At 38.0% G+C, this 14,662-nt stretch overlaps 1 protein-coding gene across 2 annotated transcripts; it reads left to right on the forward strand.

Annotated features, from left to right (window-relative positions):
* Positions 1–91: 91 nt before the first annotated feature.
* On the forward strand, positions 92–14,037 carry LOC135470187 (nuclear autoantigenic sperm protein-like). Of its 2 annotated transcripts, XM_064748989.1 has the most exons (17): positions 92–233; positions 2,551–2,661; positions 3,057–3,175; positions 4,680–4,748; positions 5,099–5,287; positions 6,426–6,562; positions 7,281–7,351; positions 8,440–8,513; positions 8,819–8,909; positions 9,431–9,528; positions 9,983–10,198; positions 10,552–10,640; positions 10,790–10,867; positions 11,176–11,220; positions 11,581–11,631; positions 12,589–12,705; positions 13,426–14,035. In XM_064748989.1, the coding sequence occupies exons 1-17, from the start codon at positions 172–174 to the stop codon at positions 13,498–13,500; spliced, it is 1,692 nt and encodes a 563-aa protein (XP_064605059.1). In that variant the 5' UTR covers positions 92–171; the 3' UTR covers positions 13,501–14,035. The 2 variants fall into 2 exon arrangements, with proteins under 2 accessions (XP_064605059.1, XP_064605060.1); XM_064748990.1 differs by lacking the exons at positions 4,680–4,748; positions 5,099–5,287 and having other exon boundaries at positions 13,426–14,037.
* The last annotated feature ends 625 nt before the right edge of the window (positions 14,038–14,662 follow it).

A 14,662-nucleotide genomic window follows, 5' to 3' on the forward strand; every position in this document is an offset into this window, starting at 1 on the left:
CAGAGGAATAAAAGACTACTATGGACGGATGACTTTTTGATCCACTGTCTCATTTTTCCGTGACGTCATCTTCCTGGTCTGTCTAAAGGGCGGGAAATATCCAAGCTTTTGTCACAGTCTCCCTCGAACTTTCGTTCTGGTTGGTGCCTAAGGCTTCTCCTCTGTTAAATTATGTCTACCGAAGCTGCAACAAAGCCTGTTGAGGTCACTAAGTCTGTCGAACAAGAGGAAAGGTATATGAGAAGTGGAAATCCTATGTTTTTATTTCTCGCGAAAACATTTCTGATTTAAGTTGTTGATGTTGTTTCCAAACTGAACTCTGAAGTTAACTGCGGGGATGAAAGTGTGATCTTCCACCAGGCTAGTTTCATTAATTACGGCTCAAGTGTACTAATCTACTCAGAATTTAGTGGATAAATAAATCAGTAAACATAGTTAACTCTCCAAAGCCGTGAAAATGTACCAGATGGTCTTTAGAAGTAAAATTGTTAGTCGGGCAGTTTGAACACCATGTGTTCGCTATACTATAAGTTGCTCTCCTCTAGTAAAGTGTCGTCAATTCATAGAATTGACGACACTTTAGCAGGAAATGAGCATCAGAGAAGTAGTTCATGAGCATCAAGGAAGTAGTTCATTGATCTAGACTTTACAACTCCAGCGGTTTTTTTTTTTTGTTTTTTGTTATTGCCCAACCCATGTAGTTGGACGTACCTGGTGTGATGTTTTAATATTAAGACATTCAGCGTGTTACAGAGCCTATCGATAGATCAACAGTCAAGGAGTCTTCCAGGTTAAAATTTTGGAATTAACAACAGTCTAGCGTCGAGAAACTCTGCACAATGTAAATCCGTGTAAAATTAACCAATACATACATTAACTGGGTAAAACTCAAATTATGTTCAAAAAGACAGTTTCTGTTCCTCTACCAATTTTTTCCCACATTTTGCATCCTATGATTAGTCAATCCGAGATAATTTACAGTTGTGTTGATATCGTGACCTAATAAATCAGGTTGTTGCTCCCCATGCATGCTTGATTGACCTTTCACGACGTCGCTTTGTTTTGATCAGCTGGCTGTTAGTTTTGGCAGACAGAAAGCCATGTTACGGCAGAGACATGAATTTGCAATTGACTGAAGGTTGTGGAGCAGAGTGACGGACCCCATAGTTTGTGCGAATTGTCAAATTAAGTTTGCATTGAAAATGGAGGGTCATCTTGGGCATCCGTTCGATTCTAAGTTTCACAGAAAGATTAGCGGCTTGGGTCCATGCGAGCCTCGCTGACCCAGTTTTTAAAAACATGGCAGTGAGTGGCGACCTGCTCAATATGAGCCTATTTTCAACTTCGGCTAAGAGTTACAGGAGAATGGTGGTATGAAGGAATGTAGCGATTGTGGCAAAATATGCATAAATATTTTAACTTTCAAAATTGCCTTGCTTTATGACTATTCAGAAAGAATCTAAGGCACATGCATTGGAATTGAACATGCTAAGGGGGTAGCTCTTTGAAAGCAATGTCCCTGAATCGGGTCCAAAGCTCTTGGGCTAAGGGTAGCCAGAGGTCCCCGCGTATCAGTATATATAAGCCACTCTTTGACCGAGGTCTCGGGCTATTCAGAGCCCAGCCCTGCCATTCAAAAACAAAAAAACATGGCACATATGTTGAAATGCCTGTCTCCTTTATTTGGGTAGTGTGGTAACACTTATTTCAGTTAAATGTCGAGATCTATTTTCAACAATTTCTGATATAAGCCCAATCGGCAGGGCTGGGATCTCGCAAGTTCACACAGATATTGGCCAGACAGGTGGGAGATTTTGCAGACTAGTAGTTGCTAGATTGAATACATATGTCTGTTGACTGGATATTGGCATCTGCATCAACGTAACATCACGTCTTACGGTTTGCGAGAGACCCACCCGTCTCGCCTATATCTGCGTGATATATTTAATCATTGAATTGCCTCAATATTTAATCAGTGAATTAAATCCAGCTGGCCCATACCACAAAGCACTTTGCTGTAATTGGACACGGTAAGGCTATTGTAAAGACTCGGGTGTCAAAAGGCATGTGGAAATCAACATATAAATTACACCTTAGTCTTTTCAATTCCCCTAGGTAACTCTCACTGTATGGTTGCAAGAGTTATCGTGTGATCAAGCCCCATATGTGTCTTAATGACGGCAAGGAAAATTAATCGCCCGTCACATATGAATGATAAAACTTACCCAGCATGAGGTGATGTCAGTGGAATGTTCTCACAAATTAAGTAACTTGTTGTGAGACTCGCTCAAGTGGGTAGCATGCCAGTGCAGCACAATAATTCAGGAGCCTCTCACCAATGCAGTCGCTGTGAGTTCCAGTCCAGTTCATGGTTGCTTGTCTTTCTGGTTTTATGTTGGAAGGTCTACCAGTAATCAGTGAATATTGTGCATATCCCCCAGCCTCTGGTTTTCTTCCATAGTAATGTACATGGATTTGTGCACATGAGCATTCAGAAGTTTGCACCCAGTTGTGATCTACATACTGTTACTGGTGTTATTAACGTTGTAGTAAAGAAGCTCCAGTTGAGGCCACAAAGCTTTTGGCTCAAGGCAAACGTAACCTGGTGTGTGGTGAAATCCCCACTGCTGTCAACGAACTACAAGAAGCATGTGGTTTACTGTAAGTATTGTCTTCAACTTTTTTTGTACTTAGCTGCAATTAGTGGGAAATTCTCAGCATCAAGCTTATTCTTGTAATATACTTTAAGTGGCGCCAGATGCAAGTACTAAATCTGTTATTGATAAAAATGGTAAAAATATGTAAGCATATTTTTACCAAATTGTTAAAAGCTGCCAAATTCATTTTTGAAGTGTTCACAATTTGTCATTGTCTGAGGTTGACCACCCTTCTGTGTTCAGACTTAAATTAAATTTGTTTTCTGTGCAAAAGCTTGTTGAAAACATCTTTTGTTTTTTTCACAGATTTGAGGGCTTTGTCTGCCTTGAATAATGAAGAGATTGTCCTTTCTTTTTCTTTTTTCCCCCTATACATATACAATGTTTTCATACCCACAGAGCTGCTACATTTGGAGAGACAGCCAAGGAATGCGGGGAGTGCTACTTTTACTACGGTCAGGCACTTTTGGAGCTCGCCAGGATGGAGACAGGTGTCTTGGGAAATGCCCTTCAGGGTGGTGAGTAAACAAGCATGTCCACGAGTGCATCTTCACGTCAGCGGCTCTCTCTTTGCTTTTTTACAGGCACAGTAGCCAGGTCAGGGAAGGTGAAGGAATGGCATAAGGTTGAAGGAGAATGGTTTGCATTGTCTTGTAATCCTGTATAATGCAGCAGCACTTACGGGTTTTGTGTAAATGAACAGAACTTCTCATTGCCATTCAAATTAGTCCTGAGCAAGAGGGGAGTAGTGTAGCATGTACAGAGCCATTCTAACCTCGACAAAGAAAGCTGCTCAAAAGGGCGTCAAAATAGCAATACATATACACAAGATGCTGTTCATAAAAAAAACAAAAGAGATTTAACCTGATACGGTAAACTGCGTGAAACACAAGTGCATTTTCATGGGTTGGTTTGCCAGTAGGCGTGTGCAGCACAGAAACACTGATATGCACTCCATATAAACTTTCAGGTTGTTCAGAATTGTGTGACCCTGGTGGTGTTTTCACTGCAGCTGATTGGTTGCATTCTAGAGTCAAAATCCTGCTGGTACTGTTTCAGCTTTAGTTTGGAGGTTTGTCAACTTTTTGGTAAACATTGGTTCTTACTGGCTTTTTCGACCCGTAAAGGTGCCATCATGAATGTGAAATAACCATTAGTTGAAGTGGGTAGCTGTGTAATGTGGTGCTTAGTGAAATAACTTGTGGCTGTGGTGTGATTGTGCTCATTAAAGCGGTCTTCTGCTATCCAAGACTTGCAACATTCTGCATAATGAATGAAGCAGTTTGCTCTCTTTCAGCAATTTATTAGTTACATTGTCATTGCGAGGTCCAGTCTCTCTTCACTTTTCCTTGCCACTTTTACCTTTCTCCCATTCCCGCCATGGTGTGTCTCATCATACCGATAATGATTGCGACCAGAGTTGTGGTGTGTGATATTCATTGAGGGTGCTATCAGTGTGACATAGCCTTCTCTACAGGTTTTGTGACCTTTAGATTTAACCAATAAGTGATCAACTACAGCAAAATGTTTGATCCAAATGACTTTCAGACAGAAGGAATGGGATCTATGACCGAACACCTGTATGTTTTTTGAAGTTGATCTTTGATTACATAGAGTATAGTTCTAAAGTACCCTAATTCCTCAACCTTTCTCTCATGATAGTCACTTTTAGTGAGATTTATGTAGCTTTTTAACTTGCTTTCAGAGACATTAGTTGGGTTGACAAATTTCAGGACTTATACAAAGTATAATTTTATCAGTCGATACAGAATAATGTTCCCAGAACATTCTTGAATAAGCCCCTTGCAAACATGCCAAAATGTTAATGAATTACAGTACATGTATTTTCAAGGTCAGTATGGTGGATTGGTGGAACAGTCTGGTAACACCAATATCAGCTTAACCACAACCTGATGATACATGTTGTCCTCCTTTACCAGACATAACTTGCGCTATACTATGCAGTGTAAATTGAGATGTCAAGGGGGAAACCAATGCACGCATACCTTTGCTTGTTGTCAGTGCCTGAAGAAGACACTGAGGATGATGCAGAACCCAGTGAGCAGTTTGAAACAGCAGAGAAAGTGACAGGTGGGTTGGTTGGGCCTACACCGTCATTATTGAGGGATTTTGTTGCTTATTCAGTTAGGTGAAATGTACTACTGCTGTCCTGGAAAATATTTGCTCTAATTTTGAATGGTATGATAAAAATCAGTTTATTGCCTACTGTTGGGTAAACTGGCATCTTGTAGAGTACAAGGTACATATGTGTATCAAATTTAGAAAACTGCTGAGAAGAGTAAAACCAGTGGAAATTGAAGGCTGTTTTTAAAATCCATAACAGGGAGTGTTGCAGGTAATTCTTGTAACATTGTTGGATTACTCTGATTGCCTGTATTCTGGAGTAGTGTTAGAGCCATGTTTTTCTGTGCCACCCCTAGGGGAAGAACGCGAGAAGATAAGGGATGAAGTGTATGATGCAATGTCTGAACCCGACCCCCCTAAAGCCAATGGTAAAGAAGCCGTTAATGATGATGCTAAGGTTGAAAAGAAAGAGGAAAGTTCAATGGAAACTGAAGAAAACAAGGAGAATGTGAAGAGTAAAAGTGAAGAAATAAAGGAAACAGTAGGTAAGAAACCCTTGGAAAACAAAACTGAGGAAGAAATCAAAAATGAGAAAAACAAATCTCTAACGGACAAAACAGGAGAACTAAACAAAAAGGATGAAAATTCATCTGAAATGGAAACCGAGGAGAATGAATCGGATAAGTCTGAGAAAAAGGCTGTTAATGGGGAAATAAATGGGTCAAATAAGGATGAGGTTTTAAAAGAGGTTAATGGTGAAAATGGGGATAAAGCGGAAGACAAACCTAAGGATGTTGCACAGGAGAAGTCTGCACCAGAAACCAAGGATGATGCTAAACCAACTGATGATGCTAAACCAACTGATGATGCTAAACCAACTGATGCTAAACCAACTGATGATGCTAAACCAACTGATGAAGCTAAAAGAACTGATAAAGATTTAAAAACAGAAACGTCTGAGAAAGGAGACACTGAAGCGATGGAGGTTACAGATTCCAGTAAGATGTGGTTCAGTTAGTTTCACCCCTCCTAGCAGCTATTTTATTCCGCCAGTTCAATATTTACATCCTTTCCAACACTTCATAACCGTCTTTCTGCCATGTTGGTTCTTATTTCACAGGTTGATTTCTATGTGGGATTGAAGCTAAATTCTAATAGTTTTGGTATTCCTATAAAATGTTTTGTCCTAATCCTAGCCTAACCTAACAATTCTGGTTGTGGGAATCCTAACACCAAGTCTCTCATTTTTGTGTGCTTGGTTCCTTACTACTGTGAGAAACAAAAGTTTGACATGGTATTTTAAAAGCTGTCTTTGATGGTGCTGGCACACATGGTTAATTGTAATGAAAATGCTGGTTTCACTTTCACAGACATCAGATCGATCATTCCTAAATCAAATATTCATGGTAAGATTTTAGTGAATTTTCCAGCTTTTAAGATGAAAATACTGTTCCAAACCTCCAACATTATTAGAACCAGTAGTCTTGAACGAGGACTCAAAGAAAACAGGTTGAATTTTTGGGCGATTTGTTTCTCTAATTTGAGACGTCAACAGCCCTCTACTTCAGGGGCTGACAATTGGTCTCAAAACATGCTGTGTCTCTGGCAATGGACATTTCAGTCTTAGCATTATGTAGCTGTTAATAATCCGAATACTAATCTGTGGACTGCTCTTTTTAATAGAAGAGAAAGAGGATGGAGAGGAAGACGGTGAAGAGGAGGAAGAAGGGACAGCTGATGAGGAGGAAGGGGAGGCCACTGCAGAAGAGGGAGAGGCGGATCCAGGAGAGGGAACCAGCTCAGGCAAGACAGGTGAAGAGGTGAGTGGTGCAGAGAGAAGGGTAACATTGTTAGCAATTTTTTTGGCAAATCATTTGCTATTAAAGACTGTTTGCTTGAAATCTGTAAATCTGTTCAGCATCATTTGTGTTTTACACATATAAGCATATTTATAGAGGCTGTGCTGCAAGTTTTGGAATAAAATGGATCAGTGCAAATCCAATCTAATGTTTGCTGTTTTAGAATATCCTATATAATTACCTTTTGCAAAATATCAGCCTTTCCTGTGTTTCCATTAAAAATCAGTTATACGTTGGGTAACTTTTTCGAACTGTAAAATTATTATGCCTCTGTTAAAAGTACAGTCGCGATTCTGATATTTACTGCAGACAATAATTTAAGGTATTTGTAACAAAACTGAAAATTTCATTTCATTAGCAAATGGGTTTTTTTTTGTTTTACCAAAAATCTTTTTTCCCACTTGTACTTGAAATTTTTGAATTTTGTTGATTGGTTTTCTAGACATTGTAAAATATCGTGTGGCACATTTGGAATGGACTTGCACTAGAGCTGATTTGTCCTTGACAGTGTTGGCAAAACAATGGATATGAGGTCTTGGAAAGTCCTCACATTTTCTTTGATGGTTGGGAATTTTTAAATTCGAATTTTCTGTCTGAAAATCTGGATGAGAGAAGGAGCTGTGATGGTACATGCACTTGTCTTTAGCAGCTCAGTTAGTTGAGAGTTTTTATTTTTCAGGACCCAGATGACATTTCTAACTTGCAGTTGTCGTGGGAAATGCTGGAGCTTGCCAAGGTCATCTACCTCAAGTGAGTCATTTTACCATATCGCATCATCACCAATTCCATTAGATGCATGCATTTTCATTCATTCTGTGCGTATGTAAGTGCATTTTTTTTGTGATTTTATACTGTGTACATTTAAATATTTCACCCAGTACTGTTTTGAGCATTTTGTTTAAAACGTGTGCTTTACATGTCTCCTCTGCTTAGTGACCTCTTGCTTGGAAAGTATCTTTTTAAACAAATCTGTCTAATTTTTGGTAGTTTTGTCTTTTATGCTAACCTGCCATGTTCTAAACAAAGAAGTGTGCTTCCATTTGCTAACTGTTTTTTTTGCATCCGTGTGTTTCATTTTTTTCTAGTGTAGTAGTTAAAGAAGAAAACGTAAATATCAGACAAATGTTATTGAAAAGAGCATGCTTATCCTTGCAGGTGTATGACATAAAAAAAAATTTTAATATGTACCTCAAGTTTAATAAATTATAAAGTCAGCACCAAAATCCGCTGTGGGCGACTCCATTTTGCCTAAAAACTAGTCCTGAAGTCTTCTGTGTTAGGAGGAGAATTGCCTTTGGAAACGGCCTAAGTGCAGTGTGTACATTTCTGGTAGAACTCTTCTTCCCAGAAGGTAGCGAACACTACAGTTCGTTTTCAGCTTGACGATCGGGAAACCAGAATGTAGGACGTAGGTTCCGAGTTTTCACGATCAAGCCGGCAGTTTTAACAACTCTCATTGACTGAGAGGCAACACACCCCCAACATAAATTACAGGGTGTTAAAGATGGAGGACGCGATAAACTCAGCGAATTATGCGAGCTTTGCCATTTTCAGACTTAAAGTGTATGGCAAGGAAAAATCGCAGGCACCACCAGATAGAAAAAATTGTGCTTTTTACAGCCTACTGTAATGTCATTGTTTTAACTTTTCTTCACCTGTAAGTATTCACAGCATCTTGCAAATCTCGCACAATACCATGGTAATCCGCAACCGAAAGCTTCGAATGGTAATGATGTAGTAGACTAAAATAGACAAGATACTATGGATGCCTCAGTAACTCTTGCAATTGAATATTAAAGGTGCCATGAATATTAATGTGGATCAAATGACTCTTTCAGACAAGAAGACAAAGAAATGAAGTTAAAAGCAGCACAAGCCTATCTGAAACTAGGGGAAGTCAGCATTGAAACAGGTTGGTTAAAATTAAATCAGTAAATTTTCTCAGTTCGCTGTTACTGGTTCCAACCATTCAGTGGAGTGTAGTACAGGATTTTCAATGCCAGTTTGTTTAGGTCTAAGTCTGGCAGTAATGTTGTATTCCATAGTGTATTTGCATGGGAATAATGCTAGCTATTATAGGCAAGGCTACTATTTTTGATCACGTTTTTTGCCATCAACAGACATTTCTAGTGAAATAGCCTTCTAATGTTTAGACACTATTCATTCACATTTTTCCATAACATTTTACTTATGTTACTGTTGTTACTTTTTTCACAGAGCAGTATGAACAAGCCATCAGTGATATTGGAGAGTGTTTCAAGATTCAGAAGGAGTTGCTAGAGCAAGATGATCGCTTGTTAGCAGAGACGTATCCTTGCATCTTAATTTATTTTAACAAAAACATTTTGCATCGCGTCATATGGAAGTAAAGATACCTGGATAGCTACCTGTACAAAGTTCTGGTTGATGTTGGTTTATTGCTGTATAGTGTGTAATTTTTAAAATTTAAATAACCATACAAATGAACATGGTGTGTGTTCTGTTGACTCTACAGGGCCCATTATATTTTAAATAAAAAGCTTACCTAGAAAAGAACAGAGAGCAGCCAAGCATCAGAACTATTTAATGAAATAAAATTGGAATATTGGTTTATACAATAGTACTATGCTGCTGGGTGACCATGTAGCTGCCTTCCAATGAATTCCCTGCTATGTGATGAACAGAAGTCACCCCATCTTGATTATCTCAGTCAGCATGTGCATGTAGCAAAGTAAATGTTCACAGCACTGTTACTTACAGTGATAACCCCTCCTCTCCAGGATTTTTCATGTGAACCAATCAAGCTATATTGTATGTATGTATGTATGTATTATCCTTAACCGTTTGAAGACAATACCAGCTTGGGCTGGCCTTGTCCTTCAACAAGAATTTTGAGGAGGCCATTGACAGTTTCCGTGGGGCAGTCAAGGCTATTGAAGAAAGAATAGGTAAGGAAATAATCTTTAAGGACATTGTACAATTCAGTGCAAAGTGGACAGGTATTGGCATCCACAATATTGGTTACCCAGGTGTTGTTCCAGGTGTAATGTTGTATGCACAATGTACAGGTGTAGATTTAATGTATTCACTAAAACTACCAATTATCACTTTTTCATACATTTGAAACTTTGGTCTTAAGATGTTTTGTTCAAAAGTAGATTGAAATATTTTGGTATAGCGTGAAATGACAGTTCACCAGCCAAGGGGAATTTCTGAATAAAAGTGCAGCCTATTATAAGGCCTGTTCTGTTGTGTGATATATTATTTTTTTTTCAACAACCTTTTGTTCAGTATTAATGCAGTATGCTTTGCTTGAATTATTGTTTCAATGTCTTGGTTAAATTCCTTGTAAATAACTGGCATTTTCACACATCTTATGGCTGTTTTTGCTCTGTGAAATAGGTAACTTACAGAAGGTTGTAGAAGAGGGGAAGAAGACTGAAAAGTCTGAAGAGAAACCTGCTGAAAAGTCTGAAGAGAAACCTGCTGAAAAGTCTGAAGAAAAACCTGCTGAAAAGTCCGAAGACAAGCCTGCGGAAAAGTCCGAAGAGAAACTTGCCAAGGCTCAAGAAGGGGAGGAGAAAATGGAAGAGACAAAGTCTGAGGAAGAGATTAAAGGTGTGTAGTTTTGTAGAACCACTCCTTTTCAGTGCATCCAATGAAAGAAATGTTGACCAGTTTTATATTGATGTGTTATGGGCCAGGCTATTAGCTTTGGCCTAAAGTTTAGCCCTTGACCATGTTGTACGTTTTGCTCGAGTTCTGCCAACCTTAAAAAGGTTTGTTTGGAAGCTAGGATGATATCCGGTGGGAAAAATGAGCTTCGGGAGTGATATTTTATGACATTTGTTTGTCTCAATAAATGACCTTTTGGACAGAATATTGGGTCATTTATCGTAGCTTGTGTTGAAAATAAGTAGTTGAGATTCCATCATAGTGGTCGGTTTTTATTTGTAATCTAATTTTTTCAGAGAGCTGCAAAGATACAGATGACCCAGTAAAAGCTGCTGAGAAAGAGATTCAAGACTTGAAAGAGATATTACCCGATATCCGTGCTAAGGTGGGCTTTAAAGCATTTTGTAGAATAAAACTTGTTGTGAAGGTGATAAATTGTAAAAAAAAAAATTGAATATTTACATCAGTGATAGCAATGTAAAAAAAACTAACACAAACTGTGATTGTACCATACATTTTACTCTGCATTGTTAGATTGAAGATGTTGTGGAAGAAAGGAAGAACATGGATGTTGTGAAGGAAATGGCCAAGGATGTTTTCACTTCACAGATGGTAAGCCTACTGCCTGTTTGGTCAGTGCAGCTTTAGTCAAGAAATAGATAATAGATTACAGTTTTACTAAGTACTTGTACTTTCATATTTGAGTATATTTGTTGAAGTAGCTCTAGGTTATCTTATAGGATATCATGAAGGATTTTGTCATAAGCGCAGTTTTATTTGTGAAGAGGTAAATTTTAATGGACTAAAGATGCTCTTTAGTTAATTCGTGTTTTACCAGTGTACTGAAGATGATTATACTGAATCCATGTGTAAAAAATAGTCAAGATACATTTTGTTGCAAGTAAAGAAATCTGTTTCAGAAACCTGAAGGGGAAGCCGGAACAATAGGAACACAGGCTTCTTCGGTAAGTGTACAAACCTGATTTTATGTATGGATATATTTACAGTTCATCCTCAGAATTAACCAGTAAGGTGTTACTGAAACGAATGTTACAATTCATTTTCATGCCTCTGTGTTTGATAACGAATGTATCCTTGCAACTCAACAACTATGTTGCCATAACAGCAGTGGTCTAGTGTCCCAGGATTCAACAGCAGTGTGGCAAAAGCATATTCAAAGTTGAACAATTTCTCCACAGATACCCTCAATTGAAATGTTTTCCAGTGTAACAAAATTCAGAATATGTGAAGGATGGTCGATATTCATTATAGTTTTTGATATCCTGTATAGTTGTGACAAAATCTATTTATATTTGTTCTTTTAGAGTGACAGTGGTGTGAAACCAACAGACATCAGTCATTTGATAAGGAAAAAGGTAATGTATCAACCTTTTTTGGATATTTCTGACTTTGGATAGTACCTGGGTGTTTTTCCTGCTCCAAAAGGGAAAAAAAATATTAGACTGACACATCTTCATAGGAATTACAAGTTCATGAAGAGAATTTACTGGTTGTCATGGCAAAAAGAAAGACGTCACCCCACTAGGCAAGCTTGGTGTAAATAATGGATTAACCTAGAGTTTTCTGGCATGAACAGGCTGTTCAGCATTACAGGTTGTGTTGTAAATAAATATTGAAAAGCTCCTTACAATAACCTTTGATTTTAAATTCAAAATCTGTTTAATGTCTAGTTTTGTTGTGAATTTAGGTATCAAGTAGTTGTCCTGTCATGTCAAAGACCATGACTTTGCTGGTATTAACATGTTGTTGCAACAATATGGCTGAAATGTTGTCAGTGTGATGTAAAACTGCATAAATCATTCATTCAGCTCCATACATGTGTTCCAGGGACAAGTATGAAACCAGGGTTTGTATTGAGCGTGGAAAAAGGGGGCTCTTGTACTGGAATTTTTCAACCTTTTCGCATGTTTGCAAGATATTTATTAAGCATATTGTGAAGGCATTATATTGTAGACAGATAAAATTATATTTTGCAAAGGCTTGAAATTGGCCAGTCCCTCCTATGTAGTTTGTCTCCACAATAAAATCTTGAAAAGTGCGTTAATTGCACTGAACGTTGCCCTTTCGCATACGAAAACATTGAGGAATTCAGATAATTTGGCCAGGAAATGCGGAACTACTGTGTTCTAGTATGCTGACATTCTCTTCAGCAACAAATTGCTTAATGGACTGCTGTGCACTTGTTAGAAAAATGAGTGAGAACATAAACGTTTGTGTAAGTTTAGAATATTCATTCAAAGTAGCCTGGAAATCTCTAAGATGTATAAAGCATGTGACACAATTACGCCTCCAAATCTGTTTTTCATGATCAGAGAAAGCAGTCTGATGTAGAGGAGGAAGCTGAGACGAAGAAATCTCGTCAGGAAGATGGCAGTGGAGATGCACCTGTGCTCACCAATGGAAACCATGAGACAACAGATAAGGCAAAGGTTAGTGTAATCCCTAACCCTCACTGAAAAACTGAAGATTAAAACAATTCAAGGCTTGGTTTAACTTAATAAGAAAAGAAATATGTGTAAACTTCATACAAGTGGGAAGTCAATACTTTTCCTTCTGGATGCTGTTTTTCTGAATTTGTATTTACGAAAAACTAAAACATGGTTCTTATTATTTCTTCATGAAACTGTCCAAATGGGGGGCACTGATCTAGTCAAGAGTAAATTCATTGTTGATGTAATTTTGGGCCATTGATGAAAAAAAAATGTATAAAATGGAATATAGATCAGAAGGTCTTGTTTGTCTCAAAAAGGATTTTTTTTCTCGACTTGTGGCATGACTTCGTCGTATTTTAAATAACTTTAATCAGTTCATGCTTCTCACGAATCCTAAGGCGCTTACCTCCTATTCTCTTGTGAGAACTGTACTATTATTTTGCATTGGTAAAAGTGGCTCCTGTAAGTTTGCTGGTAGATCAGTCTATCACATTTTTTTTTATGTTCTATATGCTATATGATAGTAAATGTATATGTACACATACTACAAATGAAGGTCATCCAGCGTTCTGGTGTGCACATTGTAGGTATATCAGATGTCTTAAACTTGACTTTTTCACATACTCAAAACCTAAACAATACTGATGACATGGCGTTGTCATAATCATTCCTTCAAAAGCTAGACTTCTGCATTTGTCTTGGTTGTGAATTTTCCAGGAAGCTGTGAAGGAGGTTGAGTCAAAGGATGTTCCCATGGTAACAGACGACAAGGCTGAAGCTGTATCGACATAAAGTTCTCACAAAGACTTGTAAATCTTAGTCTTCTGAAGTTCTACCAGCGACAATAATGAGAGGGTGCGCCATAAAGAGAAATATGCTGTTTTGCACCCAGTCTGGTCAACCATGTTACAAAGCAGTGTTCTGTCTTTTTTTTTATGATACAATCTTTAACATTTTCTCATCGATTTTTGAGATTTTGATTCCATATGGTACAGGTTCATTTTCATCCATTTGTAGTATTATAAAATGTCTGTACCTCTCTTGAGTGAATGTGAGTGACTGGATTTTCGCCCTTGGGGTAGTATTTATGGAATAGAACGGAAGTGAAGGATTTTTCTGTGTTGGAATATAAAGTGCTAATGTTCAGTGGTTGATATGTTGTACATCTTCTTGTTCATGTTCTGTGTTACATATAGAGATTGACATTATCTGTGGACTCATTGTGTGGTCATAAATATTGTGTTAGCATGTTAATTGGTCCACATTGTTCAGATCTGCACGTCATTATTCATAATAATCTTAATCTCAGTCTTCATTGTCAAATACAAAACATATCAATCTCTCCTCTGTGTTTTCTCGTTAATTTATGTGAGCTCTGCGGACTTATTGGCCCTAACCGGTGTAAAGGCAGACTAAAATCCGGCTCTTGCTAAGGCATTTATCTGGGTTTTGTCTGTTTTTTTCTGGGTTTTATTCACGTCTCCAATCTGTTCATGGTGATTTAAGGCCGGCAGTCCAGTTTCCTCCACCTTATAAGAAACATGACCTCCATTCTTCCGTTCACATGTTTAAAGACCATGACTCATTTGCATGAAGAGCTCTGTGTTGCATGCCTGACAATAGTTACCGTGGTAAACTGGCAATATCGGACATATGAGTTTTCCTCTACTTGCTAATTTGACTGCTTTCATCAGAAAATGTGATTGCAAATGTTATTTGTAGGTAGATTATGCTATTTCCGGATTTTGTTAAAAATTCACTTTTTTCTGATCATCACGCTTGAGCAAGAGACATTTCATTAGCGTGACTGTTCGATAGTTCTTGCAAGTGGACAGGAGCTTTGCATAGGTGGGGTTATGCTGTCCTTTCAGCCTGCTGTGTTTCAGGATTCATATTTTACAAATCTAACTTGACATTTAATTGGCCTAATAGTCATTGGATTTATCCTCCCATT

Source organism: Liolophura sinensis, chromosome 7 (assembly GCF_032854445.1).
Source record: "Liolophura sinensis isolate JHLJ2023 chromosome 7, CUHK_Ljap_v2, whole genome shotgun sequence".
Taxonomy (NCBI): domain Eukaryota; kingdom Metazoa; phylum Mollusca; class Polyplacophora; order Chitonida; family Chitonidae; genus Liolophura; species Liolophura sinensis.

Coding starts and splice junctions, on each gene's coding strand:
- LOC135470187 (XM_064748989.1), top strand. CDS start 172: ATGTCTACCGAAGCTGCAACAAAGCCTGTTGAGGTCACTAAGTCTGTC. Junction 234..2,550: donor TCTGTCGAACAAGAGGAAAG/GTATATGAGAAG, acceptor TTAACGTTGTAG/TAAAGAAGCTCCAGTTGAGG. Junction 8,910..9,430: donor GATCGCTTGTTAGCAGAGAC/GTATCCTTGCAT, acceptor AACCGTTTGAAG/ACAATACCAGCTTGGGCTGG.